Genomic DNA, 19,091 nt, shown 5'->3' on the forward strand with positions numbered 1-19,091 from the left:
CATAATTGAATGATGATAGATGGAGGAACTGGTGTGAATTTCACTTTGCCTCAAGTCTATACGAGATTGTGTTGATGTTCCCGGAATATTACTGCTCTCAGGCTGCTCAAAGACAGTCCAAGTTAGTAATCAATTTCCTCTTTATGAGCAAAACTCTTGGCCAACTCATCAGTTCTATCATGCATTCGGAGGGAAGGAATCCACAGGAGACAAAGTCTGACTCCATCATTGATTATTTCACCAAATTAAAGTATACTTGTCTGGCTTCAGAGACAAGCACGTCACAGTTATGCCTTAGGGAGCTGAGGGCAGTCAAGGATGACATGGAGTTACAATTAGCGTGTAAACCTTGGAATCATATACCCGCTCGAGTGCAAGGATTATGGCAACCAATTCTGTTTGAAGAGTGGAGGCCCAGTTACTTATACGCGCTCCACACTCATGGGAGAAGGAACCATCTCTCCCTGTCACAACAACTGCACTTCCAGCTGCACCATGGGACTGGTGCAAGGAGCCATCAATGTCAATAATCTGGGAAAGGACGCGCTCTCTGACCAAAGCATCAATTTGGCATTGTACTTTGCTCCTTGTCGAAGCAATGGTTGTTCTTAAATCAACTTCTTGGGTGAGAAAGGAAGGACTTGAAAACATACGGACTTGTTTCATCGGATAAATGAAAGAAAAAGAAAAAAATCTGAATTATTGTTTACTCTCTTGCTGATGTTTAAAAAAAATTCCTTTTTGAAATTGTGTGGGTGTATATGGCAGCGAGAATTACATTTAAAGGCTTATAAAAAAAAGTATTCCCGCTATCAGTAGGGTAGAACGACTTTTAAATACAAATTTCTTCACTAAATTTTACGTTCATTCAATCTTACGAGACGTTAAATAGTCACTCAAAGAATATTTTTTGATTTTCCCGCTCTAGAAAGATCTTTGATTATTTGAAAGGTTCTTGTAAGACTTACAAGACACGAAATAACAATATGTTCCCCAAAATTTCGGTTGGCACGCGAGAAAATTTTGCATCAAAGATTTGGCTATTTTGCCACACACACACACACAAACACACACACACACACACACACACACACACACACACACACACACACACACACACACACACACACACACACACACACACACACACAACAGTTTTGGCCAGGCCTCAACTAGGCCTTCACAATACCGACCTCGCTTGTCATATCTAGAAAGGAAACATCTGAGCGGACTTTAGAATTTCTCGGTTATCAGCCAACGACTTAGCCCACTGTGTATTTACCTAGTTGTTCTTGCGGGGGTTGAACTTTGCTCTTTCGGCTCGCCTCTCAACTGTCAATCAGTAAACTGTTACTAACTACTAACTAACTAATTATATTTTCACACTCACACAACCAGGAAGCAACCCATAGCAGCTGTCTAACTCCCAGGTACCTATTTGCTGCTAGGTAACAGGGGCATCTGGGTGAAGGAAACTCTGCCCATTTATTTTTCCACCGGCTGCCGGGATCGAACCCTGGTCCCTAGGTCCACGAGTCTAGAGTGCTGTCCACTCAGCCAGCTAGCTCCCCCCCCCCCACCTCACCTGTGTGTGTGTGTGTGTGTGTGTGTGTGTGTGTGTGTGTGTGTGTGTGTGTGTGTGTGTGTGTGTGTGTGTGTGTGTGTGTGTGTGTGTGTGATGTGTGTGTGTGTGTGTGTGTGTGTGTGTATGTGTGTGTGTGTGTGTGTGATGTGTGTGTGTGTGTGTGTGTGTGTGTGTGTGTGTGTGGCAAACATTTACTCCGGCGGCCGCCAGGGGGCTAAGAAGAGGTGGGGAGGGGGGAGGGAGTCCAGGACCAGGGCTGCCAACACTGTCGACTCTGGCATTCCTCAGATATTTGCTCATTATAACCACAAGTGCGTGGAAAGCTTCAGCCAATTATGGAATTTCTTAACAAGCAATCCTTTTTCCCACTAACTTTCTCTCTGCGTTTGTATATTGTATATAACATTTCTAACCCCTCAGTTTTTGTGGAACATTGTATAATCATTTGGAATTCAAATACAAATGTAACATTTTAAATTCCGTACGAGCTAAAGTGTCTAGTTAAAAGACCGTTCCGTTTAACTTAATAAGGTCAGGGCAATTGAGGTCTAAATTGGTGTCGGGAGTAGATGAAGAGAGAGTTCTCAATGAGTAAATTAGTGTGGGTCAAGATAATGTTGATGGTGGGGTAGTGTGTGTGTGTGTGTGTGTGTGTGTGTGTGTGTGTGTGTGTGTGTGTGTGTGTGTGTGTGTGTGTGTGTGTGTACTCACCTAGTTGTACTCACCTAGTTGTGTTTGCGGGGGTTGAGCTCTGGCTCTTTGGTCCCGCCTCTCAACCGTCAATCAACAGGTGTACAGATTCCTGAGCCTATCGGGCTCTGTAGTATCTACATTTGAAACTGTGTATGGAGTCAGCCTCCACCACATCACAATGTGTGTGTGTGTGTGTGTGTGTGTGTGTGTGTGTGTGTGTGTGTGTGTGTGTGTGTGTGTGTGTGTATGTGTGTGTGTGTGTGTGTGTGTGTGTGTGTGTGTGTGTGTGTGTGTGTGTGTGTGTGTGTGTGTGTGTGTGTGTGTGTGTGTGTATTCACCTAGTTGTGTTTGCGGGGGTTGAGCTTTGCTCTTTCGGCCCGCCTCTCAACTGTCAATCAACTGTTTACTAACTACTTTTTTTTCTCCACACACACACATACACACACCAGGAAGCAGCCCGTGACAGCTGACTAACGCCCAGGTACCTATTTACTGCTAGGTAACAGGGGCATTCAGGGTGAAAGAAACTTTGCCCATTTGTTTCTGCCTGGTGCGGGAATCGAACCCACGCCACAAAATTACGAGTCCTGCGCGCTATCCACCAGGCTACCAGGCCAGCTGTGTACTCACCTAATTGTGCTTGCGGGGGTTGAGCTTTGGCTCTTTGGTCCCGCCTCTCAACTGTCAATCAACTGGTGTACAGATTCCTGAGCCTACTGGGCTCTATCATATCTACATTTGAAACTGTGTATGGAGTCAGCCTCCACCACATCACTTCCTAGTGCATTCCATTTATTAACTACTCTGACACTGAAAAAATTCTTTCTAACGTCTCTGTGGCTCATCTGGGTACTAAGTTTCCACCTGTGTCCCCTTGTTCGTGTCCCACCCGTGCTGAAGAGTTTGTCTTTGTCCACCCTGTCAATTCCCCTGAGAATTTTGTAGGTGGTTATCATGTCTCCCCTTACTCTTCTGTTTTCCAGGGATGTGAGGTTCAGCTCCTTTAGCCTTTCCTCGTAGCTCAATCCTCTCAGTTCCGGGACGAGCCTGGTGGCATACCGCTGAATCTTCTCTAACTTTGTCTTGTGTTTAACTAGGTATGGACTCCAGGCTGGAGCTGCATACTCCAGGATTGGTCTTACATAAGTGGTATACAGGGTTCTGAAAGATTCCTTACACAAGTTTCTGAAGGCAGTTCTTATGTTGGCCAGTCTAGCATATGCCGCTGATGATATTCTTTTGATGTGGGCCTCTGGGGATAGGTTCGGTGTGATATCAACCCCCAGATCCTTCTCTCTATTTGTCTCTTGCAGGATTTCCCCTCCCAGATGTGTGTGTTAGTGTGTGTGTGTGTGTGTGTGTGTGTGTGTGTGTGTGTGTGTGTGTGTGTGTGTGTGTGTGTGTGTGTGTGTGTGTGTGTGTGTGTGTGTGTGTTCACCTAGTTGTGCTTGAGCTCTGCTCTTTCGGGCCGCCTCTCAACTGTTACTAACTACTAATTTTTTTCCACACACACACACACACACACACACACACACACACACACACACACACACACACACACACACACACACACACACACACACACACACACACACGCGCCCAGGAAGCAGCCCGTAACAGCTGTCTAACTCCCAGGTACCTATTTACTGCTAGGGGAACAGGAAAAATGAGGATGAAAGAAACTCTTCTCATTTGTTTCCGCCTCCGTTGGGAATCGAACCCGGGCCATTAGAACTACGACTACCAAGCACTGCCCACTTAGCTGCGAGGCCACCAATATGTGCGTGCGTGCGTGTGTGTGCGTGTGAAGGAGGTGGGGGTAGGAAAACAAGGAGACCTTTATGGGGCCCGCAGCTCCGCCTCCCTTATCCCCAATACCAGGTTTTATGAGCGTCTGGCGACTTAGTTCATCTACCTCAGGGTGCAGGCGGCTCGCGCGTCCTCGGCAGGTGGCTGGTGATGACTCCCTCTTCTCCTCTCACCAGCTGGCTCCTCACACGCCAGGCTCCTCACACCCCAGGCTCCCTCATACCCAAGACTCCTCATTCGCCAGACGCCTCATAGGCCAAGTTCCCTCATTGCCAGCTGTGCATCTGAGGTCATAAACCCTGGACGTTGCGACACAGGAGCCACAGACGAGGAATGTGAAAGCTGCGGGGTGTTCATCCACAGCTCCTGCGCTCCACAGAGGCGGTGTTGATGGCGGACCTTGAGCCATCATCCCATCCAGACTCCCTCAGTTCGCGTCCATCGCGAATTGCCGTCCATTGAAGACGCCCGCTTAAGCTTAAGACACACAAAATGGGGCTCTGTTCTACGTCACAAGCTTAACTGGTTTGGGTGCCTATTTAAAATTGGTGTGCACTTACACCTTGTTGACAGCTGTAGCCGTCAGTGGTGTGGAAGGCCACGTATAGGTTGACGAGGAAGCTTAATTCCTGCTCGCTGCCAGCTTGAATGTAATGGAATCAAAGAAGGGGTCTGATTCCATTACATTCCTGGTTACCTGGTTGATACCTGGTTGATGGGGTTCTGGGAGTTCTTCTACTCCCCAAACCCGGCCCGAGGCCAGGCTTGACTTGTGAGAGTTTGGTCCACTAGGCTGTTGCTTGGAGCGGCCCGCAGGCCCACATACCCACCACAGCCCGGTTGGTCCGGCACTCCTTGGAGGAATAAATCTAGTTTCCTCGTGAAGATGTCCACGGTTGTTCCGGCAATATTTCTTATGCTTGCTGGGAGGACGTTGAACAACCGCGGACCTCTGATGTTTATACAGTGTTCTCTGATTGTGCCTATGGCACCTCTGCTCTTCACTGGTTCTATTCTCCATTTTCTTCCAAATCGTTCACTCCAGTACGTTGTTATTTTACTGTGTAGATTTGGTACTTGGCCCTCCAGTATCTTCCAGGTGTATTTTCCATTATTTCGTTTCTCTCCTCTTCGACGGAGAGGAACCAAACAATGCAGCTGAAATCTATGATAATTCTTCACGCGAGCAGGATGTGAATCTAACAAATCAACATTCGAATCGAATTCAGAGGGTAAACCCAGAGTAAACACAGTATAAACCAAGGGTAAATCATGTGTAAACACAGTGTAAACCCATACGCAGGGTACAATAGTCCAAAAGTTAAAGCAGTACACGGTAAACTGATCCACAGGGTAAATCATTCCATAATTTAAATTAATACACGGCAAACCAATCCCTAGGGTAAACAGTACTCTTTAAAACAATCAACTAATCCAAAGAGTACCTTAATCCACAGGGTAAACTAATCTATATAACTTATAATGATTACATGACAGCGAAAGAAGACAAATAAGAGAGAGAGAGAGAGAGAGAGAGAGAGAGAGAGAGAGAGAGAGAGAGAGAGAGAGAGAGAGAGAGAGAGAGAGAGAGAGAGAGAGAGAGAGAGAGAGAAGGGGAAACTAAAGGCCAAATTTAAGTCAAAATGAAAATGGCTGCAAAAACATAATAATTGGAGGGGAAATGCGAACGAGGGGAGGGAAGCAGAGGCACGAGGCGTAGAGGAAGAGGGAAGATACGGTAAATAGAGATAAAGAGACAAAAGGAGGACAATAAAAATACGAGTCACCATAAAAGGAACATAAGGGACTCGGAGGGGGAAGAGACGCAGCAAGTAAAGGAAATTACAAAAAAAAAAGAGGACGGAAGAGGAGGTAGAAAAGAGAAAGAGGAAGAAAAAGAGAAGAAAAAACAAAAAGAAGAGGAAGGAAAATGTTTAGGAAGAAGAGAATGAAGAGAATGAAGGATAAGAAAAGAAAAAGTGGACTGAAAAAGAGGAGAATGAAGGAAGAAAGGAAGAAGAAAAGGAGATATAAAAAAGGGAGAAAGAAAGGAAGAAGAGATAAAAAAGGGGAGAAAGAAAGTAAAAAGAAAAGAGGGAAAGACGTGACGGAGAAAGAAGGAATCAACTAGGAGAGCAGTGACCTGGATAACGTAAAGAGGGGGGGAGTTGGGGGAGGGGGGAGTTGGGGAGGGGGAGGGGGGGGGGTGTTCGAAATACCACTGTGAAGGGCCACAGGCAACAACGCACCACAGATGATGAAGGGCCTCCCTTCTTCATCTGTGGTGAGGTAGAGGGAGGGAGGGAGGGAGTAGGGGGAGGTAGGGTAGAGGGGGTGGAGGGGCTGGGGTAGGGGAAGGGGTAATGGGGGAGGGGAGGGTGCTTGAATGGGGTGAATGTGGAGATAAGCAGATAGGAATATTGATAATAATAGTTTATTATTATTATATTTGAGGAGGGGTGGATGTGATGGTGGGGTTGGGGGGGTTGTGGGTGGAGGTGGTGAAAGGGGGTTTGAGTTGGAGGGGTTGAGCTTCAGCTCACGGGACTCGTCTCTCTTTCATATGCACATTTAACACTACATTCACCACTCACGCCCTAGTGAGTGCTCGTGTTGTGAGTGAACAAGTTAGTTTAAATATTCCTAGCGCTCATTTGGGTCCTTAGTTTCCGCCTGTGTGTCGGGCAGCGTCATCATCCTAACATCCTAACACAGGATGAGCGAACATCCTAACACAGCAGCATGTTCAACATCCCACAATAAAAAAAAGAACCCGCTGGATTGTTCATCCTGCCACTTGTTTCTGACGCAGCCGGGACCTACTTCACTCAAGTGAACAGTTTATCGTTAATCAAGAAGATTAACGTTCACTAATCCTTAAACCTACGTTATCTTGCGGGTGCAAAGTGAGGGAGTCTTTTAAAATCAGTATCTATATTTTTGACATACTGTGTTTCCTACCTCAATGTGGGGTTTAGTATTCTTCACGTATTTCTAATGTCTCTTAGGTAGGCACAATCTCTCAGGTAGTGGTCATGTCCGCTACTCTCACTACAGATTCTGCAGCTCCATTCTCCGTGCACTGCCCTTTCCAAATCCTTGTCTTCCCTCCATCAATTTTTATGAGTATTTTGTATATGGTAATTATGTCTCTTTTTTTTATATTTAAGTCTTAGGCGACGTAAGGTTAAGTGCCTTTAATCTTTCCTCTGTACTTTCATCAGCCTTGAAGAGTATTGTCTGTGCTGCTCTGAAGGGTGTTCGCTCACAGGATGAGTGACGTTGTCCCATACTGTCCCTACGGCGTTGTGTTCACTCAAAGGATGAGTGACGTTGTTCCATACTGTCCCATGGCGTTGTGTTCACTCACAGGATGAGTGACGTTGTCTCATACTGTCCCCATGACTGTATGTTCAATCACAAGATGAGTGACGCTGCCTCATACTGTCCCCATGACTGTATGTTCAATCACAAGATGAGTGACGCTGCCTCATACTGTCCCCATGACTGTATGTTAACTCACAAGATGAGTGACGCTGCCTCATACTATCCCCATGACTGTATGTTAACTCACAAGATGAGTGACGCTGCCCTGTAAACTCTTTCACTGGCTCAAAATTAAAATCAAATTAAATCCCCCTTACGCTCTACTTGAGCGACTTGCCCCCCACTTCTCTCCTCACAGACTCGCACACACAGGCCTGGACCCCCTCGTCCCGGGCCGTCCTCGACGACCCGGCCTCACACAAGGGCCTCTCTTTGGGGAGTGTCAGAGGTCGACTCGCGGTATAAACATCCTCAGCTTGACTATCAGGTGGCACGGTTGAGCTACAGCTCCCGGTCCATTCGCGTGTGTGGTTGTAGGATTTTTTTTAATTTTTTTTTAAATTTGGCCCCGAGGGGCGAGTTTATTGGGCAGCGCCATCTTGTGAGTGGACACACCGCCATAGCAGCAAGTACAACACTCCCCAATAGGAAGAAAACCCGCTGGGTTGTAGGATTTCATTTAGTATTTTGCCACGAAGGGGAGTTTATTGGGCAGCGCCACTCATCACCGCCATAGCAGCATGTACAACACTCCCCAATAGGAAGAAAACCCGCTGGGTTGTTCATCCTGTCACTTGTACCCAGACACAGCTGGGACTTGCTTAACTGTCTCAAGTATACTTAAATAACTATCTCAAATGAACAGATCGTCCAGCAAGATACCAATATTTACCAGTCCTTTAAGTTTGCATTTTCTTGAGGGTGCGAAAGGGGGGGGGGAGATGGCCGCCATCATGTCTGTCTGTCTGTCTATATTTGACAATTAGGTTTTTTTTCAAACAATGTAGTATTTAATGTAGGTTCCATGGGTACTTGTACCCAAGACGAATTCTATCTATTACAGTCTCTCCTGCGACCACCACCTTTTCGTCCATGATACTTGAGGTTATCGTCTGCAACTGTACCCGTGTACCAGCTGTACCCTTGTACCAGCTGTACCTGTGTACCATCATACAAATTCACAGACTCGTTCTTCTGCTTTTCTTACTTCAAATACCTTGTGACGGTGCTGTGGTCCAATGATTCCTCTGATTTGTAGAAGTCTTTAGGATAAACGATGCTGCGGAATGTGTAGTTCTATGTTGGGGTGGCGTAAGACTCTAATATGTGGAGGGGAGAGGGAGGGAGAGAGAGAGAGAGAGAGAGAGAGAGAGAGAGAGAGAGAGAGAGAGAGAGAGAGAGAGAGAGAGAGAGAGAGAGAGAGAGAGAGAGAGAGAGGGAGAGAGAGAGAGAGAGAGAGAGAGAGAGAGAGAGAGAGAGAGAGAGAGAGAGAGAGAGAGAGAGAGAGAGAGAGAGAGAGAGAGAGAGAGAGAGATGAGGGGGCGGCTTGCATTTACAGGAAGTTTGTTTGTAGTTGTTTGGGAGAAACGGATGTAAGGGAGGATGAAGGGAAAAGGAAGTAAAAAATCTATTTATTTTTAGCTCGAGGGAGTGGAGTGCCTCACCTATGGAAATAGAGGGAAGGAAGCGAGTGGAATAAGTAAGTCAATTTGGTACAGAGTTAAGAAAGGTAGTTTTAGGCTGTAAGCTTTGAGTCTGTACTTCCCCAGTTGTACTTGGGTAGTACTAAGGAAGTACTAAGTAAGGCAGCAGGTATAGTACAGCCTGCCTACCTGTTGTTGGTTCTGGAGATGAACGTGGTCGCGGTCCGGTCTCTGACAGGCCTCCTGGTTGGTGGTCTGGTCAACCAGGCTGTGGGACGCGGCTGCTCGCAGCCTGACGTGTGAGTCACAGCCTGGTTGATCAGGTATCCTTTGGAGGTGCTTGTCCAATTCTCCTTGAACACTGTGAGGGGTCAGCCAGTTATGCCCCTTATGTGTAGTGGAAGCGTGTTGAACAGTCTCGGGCCTCTGATGTTAGAGTTCTCTCTCAGAGTACCTGTTGCACCTCTGCTCTTCAACGGGGGTATTCTGCACATCCTGCCATGCCTTCTGCTCTCATGTGATGTTATTTCTGTGTGCAGGTTTGGGACCAGCCCCTCTACTATTTTCCAGGTGTAAATTATTATGTATCTCTCACACATGCGCTCAAGAGAATACAGATTTAGGCATTTTAATCGGTCGCAGTAGTTTAGATGCAATTGTCTAACTTCCTGGTACCTATTTACTGCTAGGTGAACAGGGGCATCAGAGTGAAACAAATTCTGCCAATATGTGTGTGTGTACTCACATCGCTTTGGGAGCTGTGTGTATGTGTGTGTGTTCACCAGTATGCAAAATAGAAGCAGATCTTTGTGTGTGGCGATGAAAAAAAAAGAGTACTAGAGAGAAGGAAGGAAGGAAGGAACAATAATGGAAAAGCGCCAAGCCATTACGACTATATAGCACTTGGAAGGGGTCAGGATAAGGATTTGGGATGGGACAGGGGAAAGGAACGGTGTCTAACCGCTTGGACAGTCGGGGATTGAACGCCGACCTGCATGAAGCGAGACCGTCGCTCTACCGTCCACCCCAAGAGGCCAGAGAGAGACAGAGAGAGAGAGAGAGAGAGAGAGAGAGAGAGAGAGAGAGAGAGAGAGAGAGAGAGAGAGAGAGAGAGAGAGAGAGAGAGAGAGAGAGAGAGAGAGAGAGAGAGAGAGTTTTCTCTCAAAATTGAGCGGAGAGACTCTCCGCTCAATTTTGAGCTGGTGATGTTTGATGTGTTGCTGGAAGGAAAGGGATGTAGGTACTCGAAAGGAAGAGGGGAAGACTGTGCTTGTAAAGAGGGGAAGTGGAGTGATTGCAGGGGTTAACTCCTGGGGAAGGTGTGTGTGTGTGTGCTTGACGGAGCCGTCTGCATGTTGGAGGCGGGTGTGTCATGATTGTTTGTACAGGAAGTTGTTTGTTTGTGTGTACTCACCTAGTTGTGCTTGCGGGGGTTGAGCTCTGCTCTTTCGGCCCGCCTCTCAACTGTCAATCAACTGTTTCTACTACTACTTTTTTTTTCCACTCCACACACACACACACACACACACACACACACACACACACACACACACACACACACACACACACACACACACACACACACACACGCACAGGGGCCTGGTAGCCTGGTGGATAGAGCGCAGGACTCGTAATTCTGTGACGCGGGTTCGATTCCCGCACCAAGCAGAAACAAATGGGCAAAGTTGAGAGGCGGGCCGTAAGAGCAAAGCTACCCCCGCTACCACAACTAGGTGAATACAACTAGGTGAATACACACCCCAGGAAGCTGCCCGCGACAGCTGACTGACTTCCCAGGCATCTATTTACTGCTAGGTAACAGGGGCATAGGGTGAAAGAAACTCTGCCCATCGTTTCTCGCCGGCGCCCGGGATTGAACCCGGGACCACAGGATTGCGTGCCCAGCCTGCTGTCCGCTCGGCCACCGGCTCAATTGTGTGTGTGTGTGTGTGTGTGTGTGTGTGTGTGTGTGTGTGTGTGTGTGTGTGTGTGTGTGTGTGTGTGTGTGTGTGTGTGTGTGTTCGTCTGAGTGAGAAGAAGAAGTAGTAGTAGTTAGTATGAGTGTGGAATGACTAAGTGAACAGTGAGGTGTAGGTGCTCTTTATAACAAACTTTACAACACATTATAGACTGCCAAACAATCACAGAAATGCCACTACTTCACCGTCTCCTGGAATGTGAAGCAACCAACGACCTTAGAAGAGCTTTAAGAGTCCCTGAATCTTGCAGTACCCACCCTGAAGCCATCAACACTGTCACTCTTCTGGTCTAAAAAGGTGTCCAGCAGCTGGACACCCTCATAAATACTGTCAAGCAGTATCCTCCCCCGCGATAGCAGCCTGACGATTTAAACGGGACCTAAGCACACAGTATAACACACACTTGGGCTGGACGGTAGAGCGACGGTCTCGTTTCTGTAGGTCGGCGTTCAATCCCCGACCATCCGATTGGTTTCATACCAATCCTTCATCTCATCCCAAATCCTTATCCTGGCCCCTTCCAAGTGCCATATAATCGTAATGACTTGCCTTTTTTCCCATGAAAATTCCCTTTCCCTTCCCAAGAAAAATAAAAATTCTACTACTTATGGGCTATTCATGCCCGTGCCACCTCTTGGGTAGCTTAATCTTCATCAATGAATCAATCAAACTATCGAACTTTATAACGCAACAGAAGAGGGCGTCCGTCCGAGCGTCCGTCCATCACCCACACTGCGAACAGTCATGGGAAATTCTTGGAAAATCATGAAAACAAAATTATATTGATGCCGGGCCTGGCATGTCATGGATTTTGCTGAGCTGCTGTCAACGATTGTTAAGGCAGCCTCCAGTGATTATATAAGCTATACTTGCTCTGATTATATGAGCAACTTCAAGTGATTATATAAGCTGTAATTGCTCTGATTATATGAGCAACTTCCAGTGATTATATAAGCTATACTTGCTCTGATTATATGAACAACTTCCAGTGATTATATAAGCTATACTTGCTCTGATTATATGAGCAACTTCCAGTGATTATATAATCTATACTTGCTCTGATTATATGAGCAACTTCCAGTGATTATATAATCTATACTTGCTCTGATTATATGAGCAACTTCCAGTGATTATATAATCTATACTTGCTCTGAGTATATGAGCAATTTCAGTGATTATATAACCTATACTTGCTCTGATTATATAAGCTATACTTACTCTGATTATATAAGCTGCCTTTCCGTCAAAGGTACTGTATCTACAGTATGTACTCGCATTTCCCACAACCTTTCACTATCGTTCAGTTCCCGATCTTCTGCACTAAGTCCTGCTGCACTTATCTGGACCTTTTTGTAAACTTGTAAAATATCTAAACAGATGATGATTTAATTCCGTGGCTGCATATTCAAGAGGTTGGTCTTTCATACGTAGTATTACATGTATTCAGAAGATTAACTGTAGGTTTGAGGACATTTCCAGGTTTCCGGATGCTATTTAAGTAATGTGATCTACTAGTGGCAGGTTTGAAGTTGAAAAGTAAGGTGCTCAGTTACTTCAACCATCGGGTATCGAACGCCGACAGCGAGGCGGACGCTGTACCAATAAATCCAAGTTTAAAAGTTTTATATACTCCCATTGAAACGTGTGTGTGTGTGTGTGTGTGTGTGTGTGTGTGTGTGTGTGTGTGTGTGTGTGTGTGTGTGTGTGTGTGTGTGTCTACATTAGATATCCACACTATTATATAATGGCCATATTACCCGGGTGTGTAAGAGGAGCCCAGCTGGACCCATCTGTCAATCAGCCCCCATTAGGAAGCTGCGTCATCAACTCACTCCATTACACATTTTTACACTAACCCCTTGCACACCTATTGTTTTTCAATTGTAACACAATCCAACTGATTGTGGTGTATATTTCCATAAACAATTGTCGGTGCAATTTGTGTATATATATATATATATATATATATATATATATATATATATATATTAGTATATTTTGGTAGCAGTCTTTCCTGTAGACATATATTATTAAATATGACCGAAAAAGTAAGATTAATAATTCTAACACGAATTTTCTCAATCTTTCGTACATTACGCTTCACTGTTGGAGGTAAATCAAAAATCACTTCTCCAAAATTCATTTTTATTTCTAGTCTGACGCGACACGGGCGCGTTTCGTAAAACTTATTACATTTTCAAAGACTTCACAAATACACAACTGATTAGAACTTGCGTTTCCCTCATTTTATATCTACATTTGAGTGAGGTGGGAAGGGTGATGTGGCATTACATTTGAGTGAGGTGGGAAGGATGATGTGGCATTAACACAAGACAGAACACTAGAGGATATTAATAGGGTATTAAAAGTATCAACACAAGACAGAACAGAAACAATGGGTATTGAATAGAAGTGTTTGTAGAAAGCCTATTGGTCCATATTTCTTGATGCTTCTATATTGGAGCGGAGTCTTGAGGTGGGTAGAATATAGTTGTGCAATAATTGGCTGTTGATTGCTGGTGTTGACTTCTTGATGTGTAGTGCCTCGCAAACGTCAAGCCGCCTGCTATCGCTGTATCTATCGATGATTTCTGTGTTCAGAAATCATCGATAGATACAGCGATAGCAGGCGGCTTGACGTTTGCGAGGCACTACACATCAAGAAGTCAACACCAGCAATCAACAGCCAATTATTGCACAACTATATTCTACCCACCTCAAGACTCCGCTCCAATATAGAAGCATCAAGAAATATGGACCAATAGGCTTTCTACAAACACTTCTATTCAATACCCATTGTTTCTGTTCTGTCTTGTGTTGATACTTTTAATACCCTATTAATATCCTCTAGTGTTCTGTCTTGTGTTAATGCCACATCATCCTTCCCACCTCACTCAAATGTAATGCCACATCACCCTTCCCTCCTCACTCAAATGTAGATATAAAATGAGGGAAACGCAAGTTCTAATCAGTTGTGTATTTGTGAAGTCTTTGAAAATGTAATAAGTTTTACGAAACGCGCCCGTGTCGCGTCAGACTAGAAATAAAAATGAATTTTGGAGAAGTGATTTTTGATTTACCTCCAACAGTGAAGCGTAATGTACGAAAGATTGAGAAAATTCGTGTTAGAATTATTAATCTTACTTTTTCGGTCATATTTAATAATATATATATATATATATATATATATATATATATATATATATATATATATATATATATATATATATATATATATATATATATATAAACAGTAAATATTCATAAATTCACAAATGGCAATATGTACTAAATGTTGCGAAGGAGTTATATTTTGGAATAATTGCTGGAGCTCTTGACTCGCTGCGTCACTCCCTAGGCTCATCTATGACGTCACTCCCTAGGCTCATCTATGACGTCACCTCCTAGGCTCATCTACGACGTCACCTCCTAGGCTCATCTATGACGTCGCTTCCTAGGCTCATCTACGACGTCACCTCCTAGGCTCATCTATGACGTCACCCCCTAGGCTTATCTATGACGTCACCTCCTAGGCTCACCTATGACGTCACCCCCTAGGCTTATCTATGACGTCACTTCCTAATCTCATCTATGACGTCGTGAGTTGTTTATTCAGCTAACGTACAGCTGTTAATTAATGCCTACATGTAATCCGTGTCTGTCATAATTGTTTATTTATTCCACCAGGGACGGTTGACACCAGATCAGTGAGCTCATAGGTTATTTTCTGACAAGCGGATCACCAATTGCATCATCAGTGACGTCACCAGTGACATCGTCGGTGACATCACCAGTGACATCACCGGTGACATCATCAGTGGCATCACTTGTGACATCACTTGTGACATCACTTGTGACATCACTAGTGACATCAGTGACATCACTAGTGACATCAGTGACATCACTAGCATTTATACTTATCAGCTGATCCATGATGTCTGGTATGGTTTCATGTTGGGCTTAAGGTTCTGAAGGGTTAGTGGGAAAGGAATAAGGAGTGAAGGGGGAAAGAGAGAGGATGGGATGGGGGCAAGGGGGAGGATAGGGGGAGGATAGGGGGGAAAGGGTAGAGAATGGGAAAGGGGAGAGGCTCGGGGTTGGGGAAAGAGGCGAAAAGGGAACGCCTCTTGAAACATATTCGTTCATATTCCTTGAATAGGCTCAGGAACCTGTACATCAGTTGACTGACTGTTGAGAGGCGGTACCAAAGAGCCAGAGCTCAACCCCCGCAAGCACAACTAGGTGAGTACATAGAGTATAAGAAAACAGGAAGATTCAAGGACGAAATATCACAATTCTTAGGAGTTTTATTATTGTGTTTATTGGTATGCACGAGGTATGACGTCACTTCCTATGACGTCATAAGTTTCCCTCTACCCCCCCTCCCCCCGTGTATGTTTAGGCCCAACTTGGTTAAGTTGAGTGGGTTGGTTAACCCTAGGATAGGTTAGGTTAGGTTAGGTTAGGTTAGGTTAGGTTAGGTTAGGTTAGGTTAGGTTAGGTTAGGTTACGGTGCGTTGGTTTTGGTTATATTTGGTGAGTTGGTTGTTATTTACACGTGGTTATTTATCCTTCACGCACTTATTATTCAGCGCTGCGTGGGGTTTAAAGACCCTCTCGATATGGGGGTTAAAGACCCTCTCGACATGGGGTTTAAAGACCCACTCGACAAGGGGTTTAAAGACCCTCTGGGTATAGGGTATAAAGCCCTCTCGATATGGGGTTTAAAGACCCTCTCGATATGGGGTTTAAAGACCCTCACGACACGTGGTTTAAAGACCCTCACGACACGTGGTTTAAAGACCCTCACGACACGTGGTTTAAAGACCCTCACGACACGTGGTTTAAAGACCCTCTCGACACGTGGTTTAAAGACCCTCACGACACGTGGTTTAAAGACCCTCTCGACACGTGGTTTAAAGACCCTCACGACACGTGGTTTAAAGACCCTCACGACACGTGCTTTAAAGACCCTCACGACACGTGCTTTAAAGACCCTCACGACACGTGCTTTAAAGACCCTCACGACACGTGCTTTAAAGACACATTTGATCGGTTTACCTTAAAATCCCAAACTTTCTCTCATTTAATCATACTGAGCGTCGAGTCACTTTCTTAATCAAACGACTTCGATGCCACTTGAAGACAATCAAAACACATTTTTGCTAACCAATTTGTCCTTTAACACTCCGGGGTTAAAGTTGCATAGTTGACTTCGGAACAAAAAAAAAAGCCGTTTTGTCAGAAAACTTCACATTTATGGCGGTTGATTGCGAAATAAAGGCCAAGAGCAGGTGTCCCCTTGGAGGAGGAGGGGGGGGGCCTTTTGTGGAGTATACGATGGCCTTTTGGGGGGCTTTTGTGGTGTATACGACATCGGCTGAGGTAAAATAGGAAAGAGCAAAGTATCTGACGCATTTTACGGTTATGGATAGCGCAAATGGCCTTTGAACGGCTCGTTATTGGTGACGTGTGGAGTGGGAGGTGGGGGTGGGGGGGGTGGGCGGGGGTTGTTAGGGGGGTACAAGGGAGAGGGGGGGGGAGGGGGGGGATTTATGGGGCAAAAGTTTCAGGTGTCTATGTTTTAAATGGGCGATTTTGTTTATGAATGGTTGGGTCTTGGGTTAGTTTTATTGAGGCAGGTATAGTAAGGTGGAGGGGGGGTGGGGAAGGGTTTTAGCAAATTAATGGTGGAGTAATGGTATCTTAATACCATTAATGGTTGGTCATTTTCCAACACCCTCCTCCACCCATAAGCCAACCCTTCACGCCCACCCCACCCCTTCCCCCTTACTCCCACTCCAATAGCAATTGTTTTTTTATATTATCCCTGTCCCACTTTCACTCCCCTTTCTCTTTTACATCTCCTTTCTCTTCCCTTCCCGTCTCTCTCGCACCCCCCCCCTGTCCCTCTAACACACACACACACACAAACACACACACACACACGTTCCTCTTTCACTGGGACCTTTTCTGTTCTATCATGGAATATATATATATATATATATATATATATATATATATATATATATATATATATATATATATATATATATATATATATATATATATATAATTTATCTTATCTCCTCCTCTTCCATTTGTTTTTCACTGATTTCCTTCAGTCTATTTTTACTAAAATATTACCGTTATTTACAGTTCTCCCTTCAGCTCTCTCTTTTTCTTCTTTACCAAGTGGCTTCATCTCGCTTTTATCCCCATCTCTACTATCCATAGTTTATCACTATTATCCATCACCAAACCTTCGCACTTGCGGACTGTCGCTCCTCTCTACCCTTCCTTCTATTCCACAATCATCGTCTTCATGTTCTACCTCCCTCTATCCTTCTGTTTCATCTCTCTATCTTCTTTTCCTCAACCCCCTCTCATAATATATATCTCTCTCCTTTATACTCCTTTCTCCTTTCCAAGCTTCATTCACTCTTCCCCTTCTCCTCCTCCTCCTTCATGTCCCCGTTTACTTCCTCCTTCCGTTGCCTCACACAGGTCTGGGATTACTCTCTGATTTCCATAAACATCGTCTTTTCCACCTCCTCCGTCTTTCTTGGCTCTCCTCATCAATTTGTCTCTGTTCAAATTTTGTTTTATGTTGAGCTTTAGCTTTTGGTCCCTGCCTTTCACATATCAGGTGGCGGCTGTGCTAGTTCCAAAACCTTTTCGGTTGTGTAATATCAAATCAATGAAATGATATAAACTATGTAAGTGCTTATAAATATATATTTATAATATATATTTATATATATATATATAACAAGTTATATATATATATATATATATATATATATATATATATATATATATATATATATATATATATATATATATATATATATATATATATATATATATATATATATATATATATATATATATATATAACAAGCGAACGCTTTCGAACATTCGCTTGTTTATTTCTCGTCTTTGCTAGTAACATTGTTCTTTGAGTTATTCATGGAGCTTATTGTGTAAATGAACAAATCCACAAGGGCCGTGGCGAGGGTTCGAACCTCGTCACGGTTCAGGATGATACACCCAATTTGTATTTCCTGATCATGTCTCCCCTGTTCACTCCTCCAGTGACGTGAGTTTCCTTCGGTCTGTTCTCGCAACTGTTGGGTCTCAGCTCCGGGGCCAGTGTAGTGGCGTATCTCTAGACTTTATCTAGATTTATTTTGTTGTATTGAGATATGGATACTAAGCTGGTGCAACTTCTCTCAAATAATACATCGTAATTTGACGCCAGAATCTGGCCCCAGGCCGGGCTCGGGGAGTAGGAGAACTCTCGACACCCTCTCCAGGTATGATCCAGGTATGAATCATTGCGCCTCACAGATCAGCCCGTTCTTGGGAGCGTTCCCAACGTCAAGAAACTGTCGTATTAAAGTGCCCTATCCTAACCTACCAGAGGACCCACCAACAGAAAACGGGACATAGGTCAGTTTCGCAAGCCGCAACCATTTTCTAGTACGACAGTTTTTGGCCTGAGGTATCGTATACGTCAAAATGCGACGTGGCTATTATGAGGACGGGTTGCACACAGCCACGTTTTCTATGCCGTGGGTCGGTTAGGTTAGGGTCACGTGTATTAGTACACCGTTTTTTGTCTGTTGTGGCTACTCAAGAGAACGAGGTGGCTGGTGATGCATATTCCGGAATTGGTCTGACATGTGTTGTATACTGAAACTTTTTTTGTTTAGGTATCTGAATGTAATCGTGTGTCTACTCACTTATTTGTACTTGCGGGGGGTTGAGCTTCGGCTCTTTGGTCCCACCTCTCAACTGTCAATCAACTGTTACTAACTACTCATTTTTTTGTTCTCACCCCCCCCCCCAAGGAAGCAACCCGTAACAGCTGTTTACCTCCCAGGTACCTATTTACTGCTAGGTAAGAGGGGCATAAGGGTGAAAGATACTCTGCCCATTTGTCTCTACCGGCGCCGGGAATTGAACCCAAGCCACAGGATTACGAGTCCCGCGCGCTGTCCACTCAGTTGCCAAACCCCTTCCCTATATGTGTGTGTGTGTGTGTGTGTG

The 19,091-nt window shown here is 44.7% G+C and overlaps 1 protein-coding gene across 1 annotated transcript in view; it reads right to left on the bottom strand.

The window, feature by feature from the left end:
* LOC138369556 (uncharacterized) overlaps positions 1-14,969 on the bottom strand; it is a 35,790-nt gene extending 20,821 nt beyond the window's left edge. Inside the window, exon 1 of the mRNA XM_069332974.1 lies at positions 14,769-14,969. Coding sequence (XP_069189075.1) covers positions 14,769-14,969 — 201 coding nt within the window. The remainder of the gene's footprint in view (positions 1-14,768) is intronic.
* Positions 14,970-19,091: the final 4,122 nt, after the last annotated feature.

This window comes from Procambarus clarkii, chromosome 29 (assembly GCF_040958095.1).
Source record: "Procambarus clarkii isolate CNS0578487 chromosome 29, FALCON_Pclarkii_2.0, whole genome shotgun sequence".
In the NCBI taxonomy this organism is placed as follows: domain Eukaryota; kingdom Metazoa; phylum Arthropoda; class Malacostraca; order Decapoda; family Cambaridae; genus Procambarus; species Procambarus clarkii.